The sequence below is a fragment of the Mus musculus genome, chromosome 7 (genome assembly GCF_000001635.26).
Source record: "Mus musculus strain C57BL/6J chromosome 7, GRCm38.p6 C57BL/6J".
NCBI classification, from domain to species: domain Eukaryota; kingdom Metazoa; phylum Chordata; class Mammalia; order Rodentia; family Muridae; genus Mus; species Mus musculus.
In genome coordinates, this window is record NC_000073.6 from 44,812,256 (window position 1) to 44,828,175 (window position 15,920).

At 50.3% G+C, this 15,920-nt stretch overlaps 3 protein-coding genes across 4 annotated transcripts in view; 2 read left to right on the forward strand and 1 right to left on the reverse strand.

Moving 5' to 3' along the window:
- Positions 1-4,403, reverse strand: Atf5 (activating transcription factor 5). Of its 2 annotated transcripts, none has more exons than NR_033136.1 (3): positions 4,147-4,403; positions 2,734-3,027; positions 1-1,265 (listed from the first exon to the last, which is right to left on the reverse strand). NR_033136.1 is itself a non-coding variant. In NM_030693.2 (3 exons), the coding sequence occupies exons 2-3, from the start codon at positions 2,909-2,911 to the stop codon at positions 592-594; spliced, it is 852 nt and encodes a 283-aa protein (NP_109618.1). In that variant the 5' UTR covers positions 2,912-3,027; positions 3,227-3,403; the 3' UTR covers positions 1-591. The 2 variants fall into 2 exon arrangements, 1 of the variants encoding a protein (NP_109618.1); NM_030693.2 differs by lacking the exon at positions 4,147-4,403 and adding an exon at positions 3,227-3,403.
- Positions 3,833-15,920, forward strand: part of Nup62 (nucleoporin 62) — a 15,749-nt gene continuing 3,661 nt past the window's right edge. Inside the window, exon 1 of the mRNA NM_053074.2 lies at positions 3,833-4,228. The gene's annotated coding sequence lies outside the window, so the exon portion shown is untranslated. The remainder of the gene's footprint in view (positions 4,229-15,920) is intronic.
- Positions 4,115-15,920, forward strand: part of Il4i1b (interleukin 4 induced 1B) — a 24,435-nt gene continuing 12,629 nt past the window's right edge. The window contains exon 1 of the mRNA NM_001171024.1: positions 4,115-4,228. The gene's annotated coding sequence lies outside the window, so the exon portion shown is untranslated. The remainder of the gene's footprint in view (positions 4,229-15,920) is intronic.

The following is a 15,920-nucleotide window of genomic DNA, read 5'->3' on the forward strand; positions in this document are numbered from 1 at the left end:
CCACAGGAAAATCTGCATTTTATTTGTGCCCATAACCCCTAGAGGATCAGCCTCCACTAGATGCAACCCTTCCCCCACACCCTCACAAAACACTGATTCTCTCACAGAGCTAAAATGACCCCTAGTTACCAACTACAATCACCCCTTCCTGTCCCCTAGGCCAGTATAAATTCTGAGGTCCTGGCTCCCTTTTCTTGACTGGCTTCTCACTTGTGTTCCAAGTCCCCTCCTTAAAACCCTCCCTCCCTGACTAGGTTCTCATCTGCCATCACCCAGAGTGGCTTCCTGCTTTATGTTCATGCCAGGCCTGGCAGCCTCCCCCTACACCCAACTAGGACTACCTGCAAAAACACACTTGCTTTAAGACTCCAGAGGCCAGGGATCAGGCTGGCTCCTCCTCCAGTTCCCTGAGGGCCTTGCTTTCTCAGTTGCACTGAAGGGGTACAGAAACTGACTCTGCCAAATAGCCCACAGTGGGTTAGGCAGAGGGGAAGCCTAGAGATGGACTGGATAGGAAAGTGGAATGGAGGGGTAGTGTGACGCTGGAGACAGACGTACACGAGACCTCCCTCTCCAGCCTGGACCTGTACCCTAGGTGCTGCGGGTCCTCTGGCTTCGGGCCTTATACACCTCAATTAGCAGGTCCTTCACGTACTGGATCTCCCGCTCCACTGACTCAGCCCTCTCCCTCAGCTCCCGGTTCCGGGCCTCCAGCCCCTGGCACTCGCCCTCCAGGGCCTCGCCCTCTGCCCGCTTCCTCTGGCGGTACCTGAGAGCAGCTGACTTATTCTGGTCTCTCTTCTTTTGCTTGCGGTCCCCTCGTGTGCTGGCAGGACTAGGATAAGGGGCTGGGCGGGCGGGTGAAGGCAGAGGGGCCAGAGGAGGAGGCTGCTGTGGGACAGGCAGGGTTGACAAGCCTGAATCCCCCGGCCCGGCCTCACTGCGGCAGTAAACAGCCAGCAGGTCCAAGGTATCCAGGGTAGGAGGCTGAGGGAGGTCAAAGGTGGGCAAGGGCAAGGGCAGGGGCAGAGAGGGTGCTGCTGCTGGTGGTGGAGGTGGTGGTGGGGAGGGCGGTGGGAGAAGTGGGGCATCAAGGAAGAAGTCTTCCATCTGTTCCAGCTCCTTCTTGAGTAGGGATGCCATGGCTTCCAGGTCAGGGGGGGCCGGGGAGGGTGGGGGGAGAGTGCCTGGGGGCAGAGGGGCCTCCAGAGGAAGGAGAGCTGTGAAGTCCACCCGCTCAGTCATCCAATCAGAGAAGCCGTCACCTGAGGATGGAGGGGGACATAAAAGTCCCTGAGGACTGTGCTTTATCCACTTCGGTGTTCACTCATGTCCCATTCATTAAATGTGACAAGTGACCAGCCAGCCAACCATCAAATCTATAGGCCCATCAATAGACCAATAAGTCAGGGAAGAAACCAATCAAGCAATCAACCAACCAGCTAGCTAGTTTACCCTTCAAGCTACTAGCCAATGAACTAACCAACCAACCAACCAATCAACCAGTCAGCCAGCCATAGGATTTACTAGCTAACCAGCCAACCAGGCAATCATACCACTCAGCAGCCAACCAACCAACAAATTCATTAATCTATGAACAAGCCAGTCAGTCAATCAGCCAACCATAGTTTACAATCAACAAACAGACCCACTAACAATGAATGAGGCAACCAACCAACCAATCAGCCAATCATATAGTTCAGTAGCCAACCAAGTAACCCAGAAAGTAAGCAGTGAACCAGTGAACCAGAGTTCACCAGCCAACAATCAACTAAACCACCATGTAACCAATGACCCAGCCAACCAGCCAATCACCCATCAGTTCACCAGGCCACCTGCCAATGAACTAATCAACTCACCAACCAATCAGTGAACAAGCCAATCAATGATTCAAATCAATCAGCCAACCACTCAGTGAAGCAGTCACCCAACTAACGGTCCACCCAACAAAGGTCTGCTCCCACGTCTGTAATCCTGCTCTGTGGCTGCTTGACTGCACCCCATACCTATGTCTTCTCTCCTTTCCTTGCTTGTTCAGTTATTATTGGTGATAGAGACTTGTGTAGACTAGGCTGGCCTTGGACCTGCTTTGTAGTCCGTGGCTGAGGACAACCTTAAACATCTGACTCTCCCAGAGTGCTAGGACTATTCACCACTCTCTCTCCTCCCTTTCCTGCACGTGTGTGTGTGTGTGTGTGTGTGTGTGTGTGTGTGTATGACTCGCTCCATCTTTATTTGTTCTCCTTTTCCATTTCTGAGATGTTTGAGAATTACGTTCTTGCTATGCTGCCTAGGCTGGCCTGACCTCAAGAGGCTGAGAAGCCCCTTGAACAGGGGGAGCTGAGGGCATGTGCCACCAGGCGCAGTCTGGGACAACCATCTGTTACATAGTCAAAAGAGACTGTGCCCCAGGATCTCTGAGATGGAGCCCCCTTCCACCTTATCATGGCTCCTTCTCCCCATCCCTCAGCCCTCAGTTCAGATGTCATCTACTTAGAGGGGCTGACTTCTCAACTATGTCTTTCATCACTGTCCACTAAGCTTTGGTCTCCCACTTCTGTCTCCTGATGCACCCATGAGCTTAGGGATCCCTTGCTCGGAACCCTGCAGACCTAGAACAGTGTTGGGCACACTGCAGGCCCTCAGTACTGATCTTGTGAAGGAATAAATTCTTCCTTTTCTGTCCACCCCCACCCCCAGCTCAACCCACCTCTCTTCTTAACCTGTTCTTACCTGCCAGGGGCTCTCCCCCCCCTGGAAGCCCGCCCTCCAGGGCACCCCCAAGGACCTCATAGGGGCCCAGGGGGGCAGGGGCCAGGGGGAGTTTCCCATAGTCTACGAGCCAGCCCAGCCCGCTAGCTGGGAGCAGGGCCCTGTCCAGCTCCAGTCCCAGGGTCGCCAGGAGTGACATGGCTGTGACACAGGCACAGGGCAGCGACGGCAATGGAGGCTGCACCAACAATTGGGAGGCAGCGTGGAAGATTGTTCAGCTGGGTGAAGACAGGCACCAAGGCGAAGGTGGAGGACCTGTGAGGACAAGGGGACGTGGGTGGGATTGAGTCAAAGCGGCTTGACCCACAGGCTACACAGTTTCCTTCTTTCCGAAAATTTCAGCGCTCCACACATTCCCAGGGACATTATTGGAAACTCCCCTGCCCCATCTCCTCCCTCAACACAGAAACCTAGTGTTTTCCCAGGGGAATTACCTCTAGTCCCTCCTACCCACCTCATCTTATTCCTCTTCATAAAAATTTCAATCCCAAGGGAATTTCCTTCTAGCCGTGCCCCTTCCGCATCATTAGACTATACCCCCTTTAATCCACAGGGGTTCCCAGAATAATTCTGCATGCCTGGGCCCTTCATCAGTGTCACACACACAGATCCCGCTCTTCCCTTAAAAATTTTGGTGACTTCTAAAGATTCTACGGGAAGCTCCGCCCACCCTTCTGTCTGTCACAGTCAGTTCCCGTCCCCCACTAGCAAGTCCCTAGAGGCCCCGCCCCTGTAGTGCTAGTGCTAACTCTTTCTTAAAGGTGTTCCTAAAGCCTTTCCTGTCAGTTTAAGCCAGTCCCCGCCCCAGCAGGTGTCTGATTGGAGGGAAGTTGGGCCTGAGTCGGAGCCTCAAGCAAAACCCCACCCTTCCTCGCTGCTGGCTCGACTAGCGACGAGGCGCAAGCTCAGTCCCAGGACCCGATCCATTGTTACGCCACTACCCTCCTGGGGGACCAGTGCGCGTGTTTAGCCAATGACCGGCCGCCCGCCGTAGTTCAGGCCGGGGGTGGAGGGGTGGGGGGGTGGGGGAATAAGACAATGCGCATGCGCAACAGGTTGTGGGGTTGTCTCCTTGGAGGAAAAGGGGCAGAGGGTCTGTGAATTAGCGCGCAGGCGCAACGGCGCGCGAGCCGACCTTAAAAGCCCCCAAATTCTCCGGAAGCACGCCCTCCTCCTCCCCGCCCCTCGCAACTCGAGCCTAGTGCGCTTGCTCAGCGGATGCGCCGGCCGCCAGCTTCCCTCTTCTGCGCCTGCGCGACCGTGGTTCCTCACTTCGTCTCCCCCGCCCCCACCACGAGGCTGACCCGTGAAGCCCCGCGAGCTCTGAAAGGGCGGGAAAGGCAGTTGGCGAGGGAGGGGCGAGCGGTTACTCACTCCATGGCGGCGAAAAGGCGAGGAGGCAACGGCGGCGGCGGCCTCGGCTGAAGAGACGGTGTGAGCGGAGAGTGAAGGCGCGGTGAGCGCGGAGACGGGGGCGGGGGACACGACGGGGTCGCGGCTACAGAGCCATTGCGCGGGCGGAGGCGGCGTGGCGGGAGCGTTAAGGGAGACTGTGCTGAGAGGGTTGAAAATGAGGCGGCCCCGGGGCCTGGGGACAAATATACCGGGGGCGGCGCAGCGCGGGCTTGCCTGGATCCCTCCGCGCCCCGCCCTCGCGCGGCCCCGACGGGGCGGTGGCGACCCCGGGCCCGCCATGTCGCCCTGACCCTCCACTCTCTGCTTCAGGCTGGGGGCCCGGGCTCGGTCTCCTGAATCGGTCAGATCCGATGTGTCTTTCACACCCGAAACCAGCTCGTCTCGTTCTCTCTCCCTGCTTCACGAATTTGCCACCCGAGACCTCGTGGGTTAAGCCCATCGCCGAATGGCGCAAGCTAGCTTAGGCTTCATAGAGGAGTTCCAGGCAGCAACCGCGAGATAACGCTTCCCAAGTACTTGTAGAGCGCTGTATACGCGCACAGATATATCAGCTATGGAAAGTAGGCCACGAAGTCCTAACCACGAGACTCTTCAACATATTTTTGTTTGTTTTGTTTTAACATTTATTGTGGTGGTCAGAGGAGAGCTAGCAGGAGTTGGTTCTCTGACCATGTGAGTCCCAGGGACGGAACTCGGGTCAAACTATTTGGCAGCCTTTACCCACTGCTCAGTCATTGTATTTTCTTTTAGAAAAAAACCCTGACTTCACCTCTTTTACTCTCCCTACCCCAGATTCTTAGCCATATGATCGTTCTGTGTGTCCCACCTCCAAGGTTTCTGTTTCCAGCCATCCCTGCCGACCTCTAAGGTTTTGCCCTTGCTCTGACTTTCTTGCAGTCCTTGCTCTCTTGCTGACCCCACTAGATAATTATTTCTTGATCCTGTCCAAAATAGGACATTTATATTCCATTTAGTAAAAGAGTCCCTCTTGTCCTTCACCGGGGATGATGCGTGAACCCTGTTTTCTACCCCATGTTCATGTACATGGCTGGCATTCCATGTGAAAGTCAGTCAGTGTGTCATATTTGTAGCAGCTGAGAGACTGAATGGTTGGAGATAGAGCTCAAGAATGCTCGTCTGTTTTTAACACCAGAACCTTAGTCTCTGTCCAAGCACCACATGGATTGGGCTTGACTTGCCTGTATTCTCAGGATTTGGGAGATGGGAGAAAAGAAATCATGAGTTCAGGGTCATACTGACTGGCCTCAATGTGTTTTAAAAAGAAAAAGTCCAGAGGCCAGGCTTGATATCTCACCTACTTAGGAGGCTAAGACAGGAGTATTGAAAGTCAAGGTCAGGGCTGGAGCTGCTTTGAGATGGCTCTGGTGGTGATCTCTAAACTCAACCCTCCTGAGTTCCATCCTCAGGACCCACTTGGTAGAAGGACAAAAGCAACTCTAGACGGTTGTCCTCTGACCTCCACCACCTGTAGTGACAGGTCTACATACTGAGTAAGGGGAGGAAAAAAGCTCAAGGCTTGCCTTGACTAGAAAGTGAGTTCTTGGCTGTCTAGAGAACTTAACAAAGATCCTGATTTTAAAAAAATATGTAATGGGCTGGGGTTGGAGGTTGGTGGCAGAGTGTTGGCCAGAATACTGCTTTCCAGACTCTGGTGTCCATCCCTGGTACTGTAAAAGATTCAGAGCAGGTGGGGAATACTGATTTTGAAAGTTACAAGTCCTTGAGATAATTCCCCTTGGAATGGGCACTCTTTTTTTTTTTTTAGATTTTATTTATGTAAGTACACAGGTTCTCTTCAGACACACCAGAAGAGGGCATCAGATTCCATTGCAGATGGTTGTGAGCCACCATGTGGTTGCTCTGGAAAAGCAGTCAGTGCTCTGTAACACTGAGCCATCAGAGTGTGAATTCTTATCTTCTGCCAGTGTTTGAGCACAGGCGTGATTTGATGTGTTTAGACTCCAGCCCTCCCTTGCCAGCTATGGGCTTTGTTAAGTCCATGTGGAGTCTGCTACGAATACAGAAATGGGATGGACCCAGAGCTTCATGAACTGCATGCTAAATGGACATTCTACCACCTGAGCTGCATCCCTGGGCCCCACAGGTGCTGGTTTTTATTTGAAACATTGTGCCATGTTGCTGTGCCGGTGGTGCTCCTTTCCTTGAGTTTGGTATTTTAAAGTAAACTTTTGGAATAATCGAAAGGTTTCAAAGACAGTGCAGAGTGGGGGTACCAGCCCATAGTCTTCCCCATGGTACTTCTTTTTTCTTTCCTGAGGTCCTACCCAGATGCTTCCCCCGCCCTCAGATCCACCTTAACTCAAGAGCTGGTTTTCACATTTAGCTGCCATGCCCTCCCCAGCATGTGCACAGCCGTCACTTTATGGGAGTTGTGATCATCCCTGGAGGCCTGCCACCCTGAGCCTTGGCCAGTACCAGACTGTTATGTGTCCATCATGTGTGCTATTCTCTCTTCCTAACCCTCACCCCGGCTCAAGTGGCAGCCTAGTCTCTTTCCTCTCAAAAAACAAAAACAAAAAACAAATCCTGTGGGGAGCCAGAAGCAAGGGTGGAGCTGCTTGGAACTCTTTTCCAGTGCGGAGGGGCCTGAGCTGGGGAGTGAGGCGGCTGGTTGCAGGCAGTTGCATCAGCCGGGCTCTGATGGTTAGGAAGGGCTGAGGGAATTCTCTGGGGACCACAGAGCACCTGGCAACAGCTCCTAGGTAGCAAAGACCTGTATAGGAGCCCCCTGGGCAGAACACTGAAAATCTGGGGCTTTGTGCTAAGAAGGGGCCTAGCATCCCAAAGGCACTAGCTTAGTTGTGAAAGACAAGACTGGGGCCTGAAAAAGGGTAAGAAGAATTTTGCATGGCCACAGTTGTCTTTGATAGAGCAGAGTTCCCCACCCTGTCCTGTGAGGCCTCAAACCTGGACTATTACCTAGATTTTGTTGTTGCTGTTAAATTGTTTTGGTTAGTGTGCAAAGAGGTTTTGTTGTGACGCTTCGTATATCTTTATTTTTGTCCACCTGGTTGCTTCTCATCCCTGTACTATTGTGGCAGGCCCTGGTTTCCCAGTTGAGAGAACAGCCTTGTGTGATGGAAAAGGATTGGGCTTTATGGGTTCTGTTTGTGGGCAGGAGTTGGTCTGCCTACTTAGATTTTGGTGGGGTGTGCACCAACCTGCTACTTGTCTTCCCAGTGTGAGTGTACATGGTATTGTGTGTCTATCCTTTTCCTAATAAGTAAAAGTATCCCTTCCACTTGGTACAGGGAAGGGTGAGTCTTCATCAGTACCAGGTAATGCTAAAGGGGTAGCTGAGGGAAAGCTCTTCCTAGGAGCTCAGAATCTGGTGTAGCTTCTCTTCCTGTCCTTCCATACTTGTGCATGACTATCTCCTCCAGCACATAGAGGACAAGGTCGGGACTTTGTTCATATAGCCCCCAGCACTGTGCTACCCCCACCTCACCCCCTTGGGCAGCAGCACACTTCTGAATCAGTTGCTTGTGTGGGGACAGAAAACTCGAAAGCATAATCTCCACACAGTGCTAGGGAACAAGTAAAACTGGGTCACGAAGGCCAGAGGGACAGGAGTTGGAGGTGTGGGTGTCCTGGCAAACAAGGGCAGGAAGGCCAAGGCCAGTTTGGCTGGGGAAAGGGCAGTGCCACGTGGCCAGATGCTCAGAGTTCTCTAGAGCCCCTGCCCTTCTCTTACAACACCTCCCCTTTAGAAGTCACTGTTGTAACTTATCACTGAGTTGGCCTCATGCTTCTGTACCAGCTCCCACGTTTTGGGTGTCACCTGTACTGGTTAACTCCCCCTTGCTGTTATGACAGGTTAAAAGATTCAGAGAGCACACACTTGGCACCTTAATAGAATTTTGGAGTTCCCAAGGCACTGGGTTCCTAGCCATACCAGTATCTAGAGGCTACCTCATTTTGAGGCTCTTTGTGTCCCCTCAGGCTTCTTTGCCTCCGTCCAACTTGAAGCTTCTTCCTTTGAGCTTCCTGCCTTCCTTACAGAAGCCCTGTGCTTGAACATTGGACTGTCCCAGATAGTCCAGGATAATTGAGTCTTGAAGGAGCCTTCATGTAACTTGTCTACACTGAATGCTTTGCCATGGGATAATATTCACAGGCCGTGGGTACTGATGTAGATGAATCTGCATGGCCATTATCCAACCTCTAATTCTGTGTCCTCTAGGAGATATGTGCTGTTAGCCAGGATACAGGGAAAGTAGTGGAGGGTTAGTGGTGAAAGGGCACAGGCATCAGGACTGAGCTGTTACAAAGGGTCAGGAGGACTTGCTGAGCACCCCGACCACACCTAAAAGGGATTGCAGATTGGGCTGGGCAGCTGCTGACTGGAAAGGCGATGTCTAGATTTTGTCTGAAATTCAAGTTTGAACTATGAATGAGTACATCTTGTTTCTTTGTGCACAACTACTTAACAAACTGAGACACCAACAACACCTCTAGGAACCCTAGCATTTATGTACCCTCTGAAAAGTCCCCAAAATTCTAAACATGCAATCAGAATCTGCAGCTGTCAGAATCAAGCCCCTGCTAGAGCATGAGGGCAAATCATAGCTGCTGTGGACAGTCTGAAGCAGCCCCGTGTCCTACACCTGGAATTAAAATGAAAACATTTTTTATAGTATTTCTGCGTTTTTTTTTAAGGAAACCAAAATTCTCGTACACCCAACAATTTGTGTCCAGCCCCTTGGAGCTTTAATGTGGGTGGTTTGGAGTCTGTATTCTCTCTGGCTGCACCTCAGCAGGGCTACAAACATAGCCATTGGGCACAGGAGATGCTCTCTGTTCCTACTAAGTTGTATTTGGGAGTGACACCTAAGTAGGACATGGGAGTGATTGGGATGTCTTCTGAAACTAGGATTGAGAGGCTAGAGGTATCTTCTGGTGGGTGGAGTGGAAGTGGGGGGAAGAATGCCTTGTAGGAGAGGTTCAGCAGACAGCTACTGAAGTTCTCTTGACTTCAGTGGAACGATAGCAAGTTTCTACCTCATTTGCTAGGAGATAATCAAGCAGATAAGGTGCCTAGACTAGTGGCACAGGCTTATAACCCTGGCATTTGGAGATGGAGACAAGGTTTGGAAGTTCACTGCCAGCTGGAGTGACTTAGAGGCCCTGACAACTTTGAAACTCTGGGTCAAAAATAAAAATTTTAAAGGGCCTGAGGGTATGGCTTAGTTCAGTGATAGGGTCCTCTTGGTGTGCAAGGCACTGGTTCTTGCAGAACTGCAGGAAGAGAGCAAGGGAGGCCACAGCCTGCTATCACCTCTGTTCCCCACAGAAACCATATCATATAGCCTAGGTGAGCCTTGCCCTCAAGAGAAGGGCCAAAAAAGTGCACGGTGACAGTGTGTCCTCTGGACACACTGGTGCCTCCTGGTGTTCAATCAGAAGAGCCTGGCCTGCCCAGCAGTGGTGTTTGGTGTTTGTACAGAGCTGTGTGGTGATGTGCTGCCTCTGCTCTAACAGTCCAGTCATTACCACCCTCTACAGTTCCTCATCCCATTCCTTCTCCACCCACTCACCCCCAACCCCCACCCCCGTCTCCCAAGAGGATGTTCCCACTCCTCCCTTTTTAAATTCTTTTCTTTTTCTTTTTTAAAAGGGTTTATCTTGTATACCATGTTCTCTCTGCGTATAAGCCTGAAGGCCAGAAGAGGGCACCAGGTCATATTATAAATGGTTGTGAGCTGCCATGTGGTTGCTGAGAATTGAACTCAGGTCCTCTGGAAGAGCAGTCACAGCTCTTAACCGCTGAGCCATCTCTCCAGCCCCACTTACTTATTTCGAAACAGGGTCTTAAGCCGGGCAGTGGTGGCACTTGGGAGGCAGAGGCAGGTGGATTTCTAAGTTCGAGGCCAGCCTGGTCTACAGAGTGAGTTCCAGGACAGCCAGGGCTATAGAGAAACCCTGTCTTGGGGGAAAAAAAAAAAGAAAGGAAGGAAGGAAGGAAGAAAGAAAGAAAGAAGCTGGCCTCAGACTTTTTGATCCTCCTGCCTCCTAAGTGCTGGAATTACATGTGTATATCACTAAGACAGGCTTCCTTATCTTTTTTTTTTTTTTTTTTTTATTTATTTATTTATTTTATTAATGTAAGTACACTGTAGCTGTCTTCAGACACTCCAGAAGAGGGAGTCAGATCTTGTTACAGATGGTTGTGAGCCACCATGTGGTTGCTGGGATTTGAACTCCTGACCTTCGGAAGAGCAGTCGGGTGCTCTTACCCACTGAGCCATCTCACCAGCCCCCCTTCCTTATCTTTTTGAGGCTGACTGACAGTCCATGGATGGATGTTTGTTTGGCCCTTCATTGTTTTTGATGAACTGATGGTCATTGGTTGGGATGTTTTTATCCTATTTGGGCTGGTGTTACCGTTCTGGGGTGGGGTACTGGGGTCTGGGCTCTTCATTGAAAGAAACTGACTTCTAGGCACTTCCAGATTTGCTGCCTGGAAAGTGCCTAGGCACTTCCAGTGGCTGCCACACCCTACAGCACCAATTCATCTCTTCTCTGGCCACCCTAATGGGTGTGTAGTGGAGCCTCTTTGTGATCCAGCTTGGATTTTCTGGACGATGGTGGTGATAAGCCTCCCCAAGGAGCAGTCCTTTCTTAAAATGATACTGTGACCTGAGGCCACCACCCCTTCCCACCCTGAGTAGGTAGCTTCTCCATATGTCCTTAACAATGGGCCTCTAGTAGATTCCCTGGACCCTTCCCTAACAATCTCTTGGGGAAGCCTGACACTACCTCCTGGGGCTTCTGGTACTATCATAAGCAGAGCTTGATGTTGTCTGGTGTATTGTCCTGTGTAATTCACTTGTGTCTGCCTCTGTTGGCACTAAAGAACAGGTAGTTAGCTGGAGGAGTTGGTTTATTTTGCTTGGGAAAACCTTCCCTACTGGGTGGCATCTGAGGTCTGAAGTACTTTGATTGCAAGAGACAGACTTGGTGGGTCAATGCCTTTATCACGTTTAACATTGAATGCTGTAGGCTGAGCTTGTGCCTTGCTGTTTTTGTCGGCCACACGGGTATGTTCTGCTTACTGAGGTGGGTGCTGAATGGCAGCTCATGTTTATTAATGTTGTTTTGGTATAGTGGGTGTGGAAGTTCTGGCGCCTCCTCTGGTGGGTGAGGATATATATCTGAGACGCTGATAACTAACGCAGAAGAGTGCAGATGCTGGTCCTTGGGAGCTAACATGGGAGTAGCTTCCTCCACATACATGCCCCTGGAAACAACTGGCTTCCCAACTCTGTTGGAGGGGATATAATGCTTGTGACTTTAGCTCGAGCCACTGTGTCATGTAGCAATATTCTGTCTCAAAAAGGTACGTACATCTTAGAACCCTACTTGAGCTACATGGATGTTGTGCCAAGTTCATCATCCTAGCCCACTGCAAGACTCTACCTCAAAAACCCTTTCTTTAACCCTCTGTGCTGTAGGCTCCCAGTTGAAGATGAGCTGGTTAGGTTTTTGCAGGTGTTACCTGTTTGTCACCTGAGCTGGTGGAGGCCCTAGGGAGTAAGAAAGGATGTAATTGCTAATTAGCTGTGGGCTGATTTCTGAGGTAAAGAAATCACTGGAGGTAGGAGGGAGAAGGCTGAGAACCTGCAGGTACAGTCATCAGACACACAGGGGCAGGATTTAGTCAGTGTCTTTGAAAGGCTCATGCCCTTCCTCTACCAAGGGAGAGACTATCCCTGCTTCAAACGTTGTCTTCTTCCTCTTACTATTTTACTTCAGATAAGTCATTGAGTTATCAGCGAGGAGTGGTAGGGGAGTGGATTAGCCACATGGAGGTTAGGAAGTGGCCCAGCCATTAAGCTGATTAAAGCAAATCAAAATATAAAGGTTGTGTGTGTCTTTCATTCAGGAACCCAGAACATTAAGGTGGGTAGGGAGAAACATGCCACCAGGATTTATTTAGTTCTTTAATACAATTCACTTTTGGATTCTCTTAGCTATTCTTTCCTTTGACATATGGGGCAAAGAAATATGGTGACCACTATGTGCCTGCTGCTAGGGAGTGATGAAACAAAGGAAGTAGTAGCTCTCCTTCCCCACTTCCAGAACTCAAACCAACCTTGTTTGCTTTGCACTGGAGGAAGTGTGGACCTGATTTGTTCCCTAAGAGCTAGAGGGGTTTCTTCCATGAGAGAAGCTGCTGTGGCACTGTGGGGGGGAGGGGTTGGGGTGTGGCTGAGCTTCCCAGGAATCAGGTTCCCCCCTTTCTTTCTTGCTCTGCCTTCTCTTCCTCTTGCCTCTCCGGTGGTCTTCCATCCTACAGCAGCCCCTTTTCTACAGACTTTAATTTTGTCTCCGTGGTTAGCAGCCCACTCACAAAAGCAGAAGAGCAAGTGCCCTATTTTGTTTTGTTTAAGACAGATCATATAGTGAGGCTGGTCTCAAGTTCATCGTGTAGCTGACAGTCCTTGAACCTCCTATTCAGCCTTCTGAGTGCTGCAGTTACGAGCATGTGTTACCATGTTCATCTTGTGGAGTTCTTAAAACAACTACCTCACACCAGAAGGTTCCCTCAGAGCTAGCTGATACCCAATCCTTCCCTGGTTCTGCATTGTCATAGCACCACCTGGTGGCCGTTGACTGTATACTAGGGACAAAACCAGTGAGGATACAGAAGAGGTCACAAGCCAGAAAGGGGCCTTGGGTCCAAGTGGATCATCCAGAGCCATCTCCATCTTAAGTCCATTTTATGTCTGTCAAGCCCTTTAGCCACATAAGACACACCCTACCTTTGTTTTTCCCCAGTGTCCTAAAATATGCTGGTTATATCTGTTGCTTTATTGAGCTCAGCAGTGCTAGTACCACAGCAGGTGCTCAGCTTTTATGTGGATGATGTCCAAGTGGAATTTGTTTGCACTCTGCCACTTGGTGATTCTCTGCCTTGTAGTCATCTCTAGCTCAGGGTGGTGTTCGATGTGAAAAGTAGTCCAGTGGTGACAGAGTGCTGAGGTATTGGCAGGCTGGCTGTGACCAGGGCACATGGATGATCAAGAAGTAGGAAGGACTTTCTACTACTGTCCAGGCTCTCACATCAGAAATCCCAGCAGTAGGGAGGCAGGAGCAAGGTGCGGCTGAGAAAACTAACCAAGAGATGGATGGAAGGACATCACAGCCTGGGTGACTCCTGTGTCCATGGCATGTGGCCTCAGTGTGGATGTCTAGCCCACATGCCATGTTGCAAGCCTGTTACTGTCTGCTTTCTCACCCATAGGCTCTCCTAGGTGCCTCTCCTGTGGTGAAGATAGAAGGGCTATAGCTAACCTGGTCTACAGCTGAAGAGCTCCCAGGCTTAGGGAGTCATCACTTATTTGCTGGATCAGATCCTGCCTTGTGGTTATCTCTGTCCCAGAGTTCAGTTAAAGCTTCTGACTTAGTTCATCACCAACCTTACTCCCAGCTCCTTGCCTCCAGCTTCTTCTGCATTTAGCTCCCTACTTGTCAGTCCCCTGTGGCTGTTTCAGCAAAGAGTCTGAGCCACCACAGTGTAGTGGTACACTGGAGAGGCAGGGGACAGGCAGATAGTCTTCTGAGCTAGTGTACAGTGTATGTAGTTCTAGGCTATATGATGAGAACTTTTTTTTTTTTAAGTCTGGGTTGTTGGCATGGTGGTTGTGGCTATGCCAGCATAGTCTCCTCAGTGTTTGGCAGGACTCTTATCTCCAGACTCTCCGTCCCCAACTCTGGGTGGCTGGATAGTTTCATGGCCTAGAGCTGCACTGCCACAGGTCCTCAACTGTCATCTGAGTTGGTGACTTTCCACAGTGGGTATCATCACAACATCCCTTGATATCATGGAAGCTTGATTTTTTTTTTTTTTTAAGAATTCTCAGCTCCAATTTATTAATAGCAAAAGTTTTCCACTGAGTACTAAAAATTGAGGTATGAAGTGTAGCTGATTGGATGATTGAGCAGCTAACTTATCCAGTTAAAGTGCTCACCAGTGAGGAAGTCTCTATCATGCCAGAGTTGTCTGAGTGCTGAACAGGGCTTCAGTGGACCTACTGTGACCTTTTGAGATTGAAATAATTTTCCCCTGAAGTTCTTGTAAGCTTAACATTGCTAGACCACAGGAAGGAGGTGGCCAGAGAAAACAGGTCTGAAGAGGCTGGCACAGTATGGGGAGAGGGAGGACACCAGGCACTTGGCTTCTCGGTTGGGCCATTGATGATTCTTCATAGAAGACATTGGGAAACAGGCGCTGTGAGCTTGCAGACTCACATAAGTAAGAAAGGCAAGGCCAGAGGTCAGAGCAAGCCTTAGCTGCCTTCAGCGAAGGAAAATGGAATCTGACTTTGTTCCCTCCTAAGACCCATCACCCTTCTGTGTATTGTCCACAGACTCATCTTTCCCAGGGTATCTAGGGCCAGGACTTGGTGTTGTCCCCACAGTGGAACAGAGCCTGCTGCCCAGAAGCCTCTGGACTACTGATGTGTGGCTCTCGTCACAGCCCAGTGACTCATTGAGCGGGGGACACAAACTAAATTCATAGTAAATCTGAGGTTAGCCACACCCTGGTCTTAGGAAATTCACAGCTGAGTATTGGCATTACCCTGCAAACCACCTTCTTAACCCTGAAAATGCCAAAGGGACAGGGAGTACCCCAAATCATGTCCTCATTTCAGCAAGCACCCTTTGCTGGGGCAAGGGCTGAGCTCAGAGAGGCTAACGTTCTTGTTAATATTGAAGGAAGGACAGGGTCATATCTGCTATATTCCATATCAGTGTTTATTTCTTCTGGTTGTCACAAGCTTAAGGCCTCAGAACAGCAGACATGAGAGGGTGTGACAACCTGTGGTTGTGATACCTATGTTTGAAAGATTGGTACAAAAAAGATTGCAAGGGTGAACGAAGCCTGCATGAGCTTCATACTGAGACCCTGTGCCAAAGAATAGAATATCAGTAGCTGGGGAGATAGCTTAGTCAATAAAGTACTTACCATACAAGCATGAAGTCCCCAGCACGCACATGAAAAATCTGGACATAGTGGCCAATGCCATAATCTTGATGCAGGAGAGGTGTAGTCGGTGTGTTCCCGGGGCTTTCTGGTCAGCCAGCCTGTCTAGCTTAGTTGGTGAGTTACAGGTCCCAGTGAATGACTCCATCTCAAAAGATAATGTAGATAATAACTGAAAAGACACAAGGACTACCTATACACAGGGGGTATACAGTGAGGAAGCCCACCAGTATTGCTTCTTCACTATGGAATGAGCCTATCGGCAGTGCACCCCACAGAAGGGATGCATCATCCCACCCCATCACCTCAAGAAGTCCAAATAGAGGGTTATACTGCTCTGAAGGGTACATTCTGATACATTCTCTTTCCACATGGAGTACTGTGTGGGCTAGTCAGCTTTGCATCTTGGTCTCATTGTTCCACACCAGTATAGGGAAAGTGCCCGGTGACTCCATCAGGTCCACTGAACTTACTCCTGTCTCACCACCTGCTAGCTTGTGGTCCTGGGAAGATGATGCAGTGCTCCCTGTCACCTTCCTCACCATATAAGCTATGGGGAAAGTACCTGGACATCTCTGCCTGGAGTGGCTTCAGTCAAAACTTCTAGAAGTCTAGTGTTCTTAATGGGATGGACTATGGCTGCTCTTGGCTTATGGAGTGCTTGGTCTCTTTTCCCTTTGTCCCTCCCAACCACTACTGA

Excerpts from the sequence above, each read along its gene's own strand:
- Atf5 (NM_030693.2), bottom strand. The coding sequence starts at position 2,911 with ATGTCACTCCTGGCGACCCTGGGACTGGAGCTGGACAGGGCCCTGCTC. Across the intron at positions 1,266-2,733 it reads GGGGGGAGAGCCCCTGGCAG|GTGACGGCTTCTCTGATTGG; the intron begins GTAAGAACAGGT and ends CTCCATCCTCAG.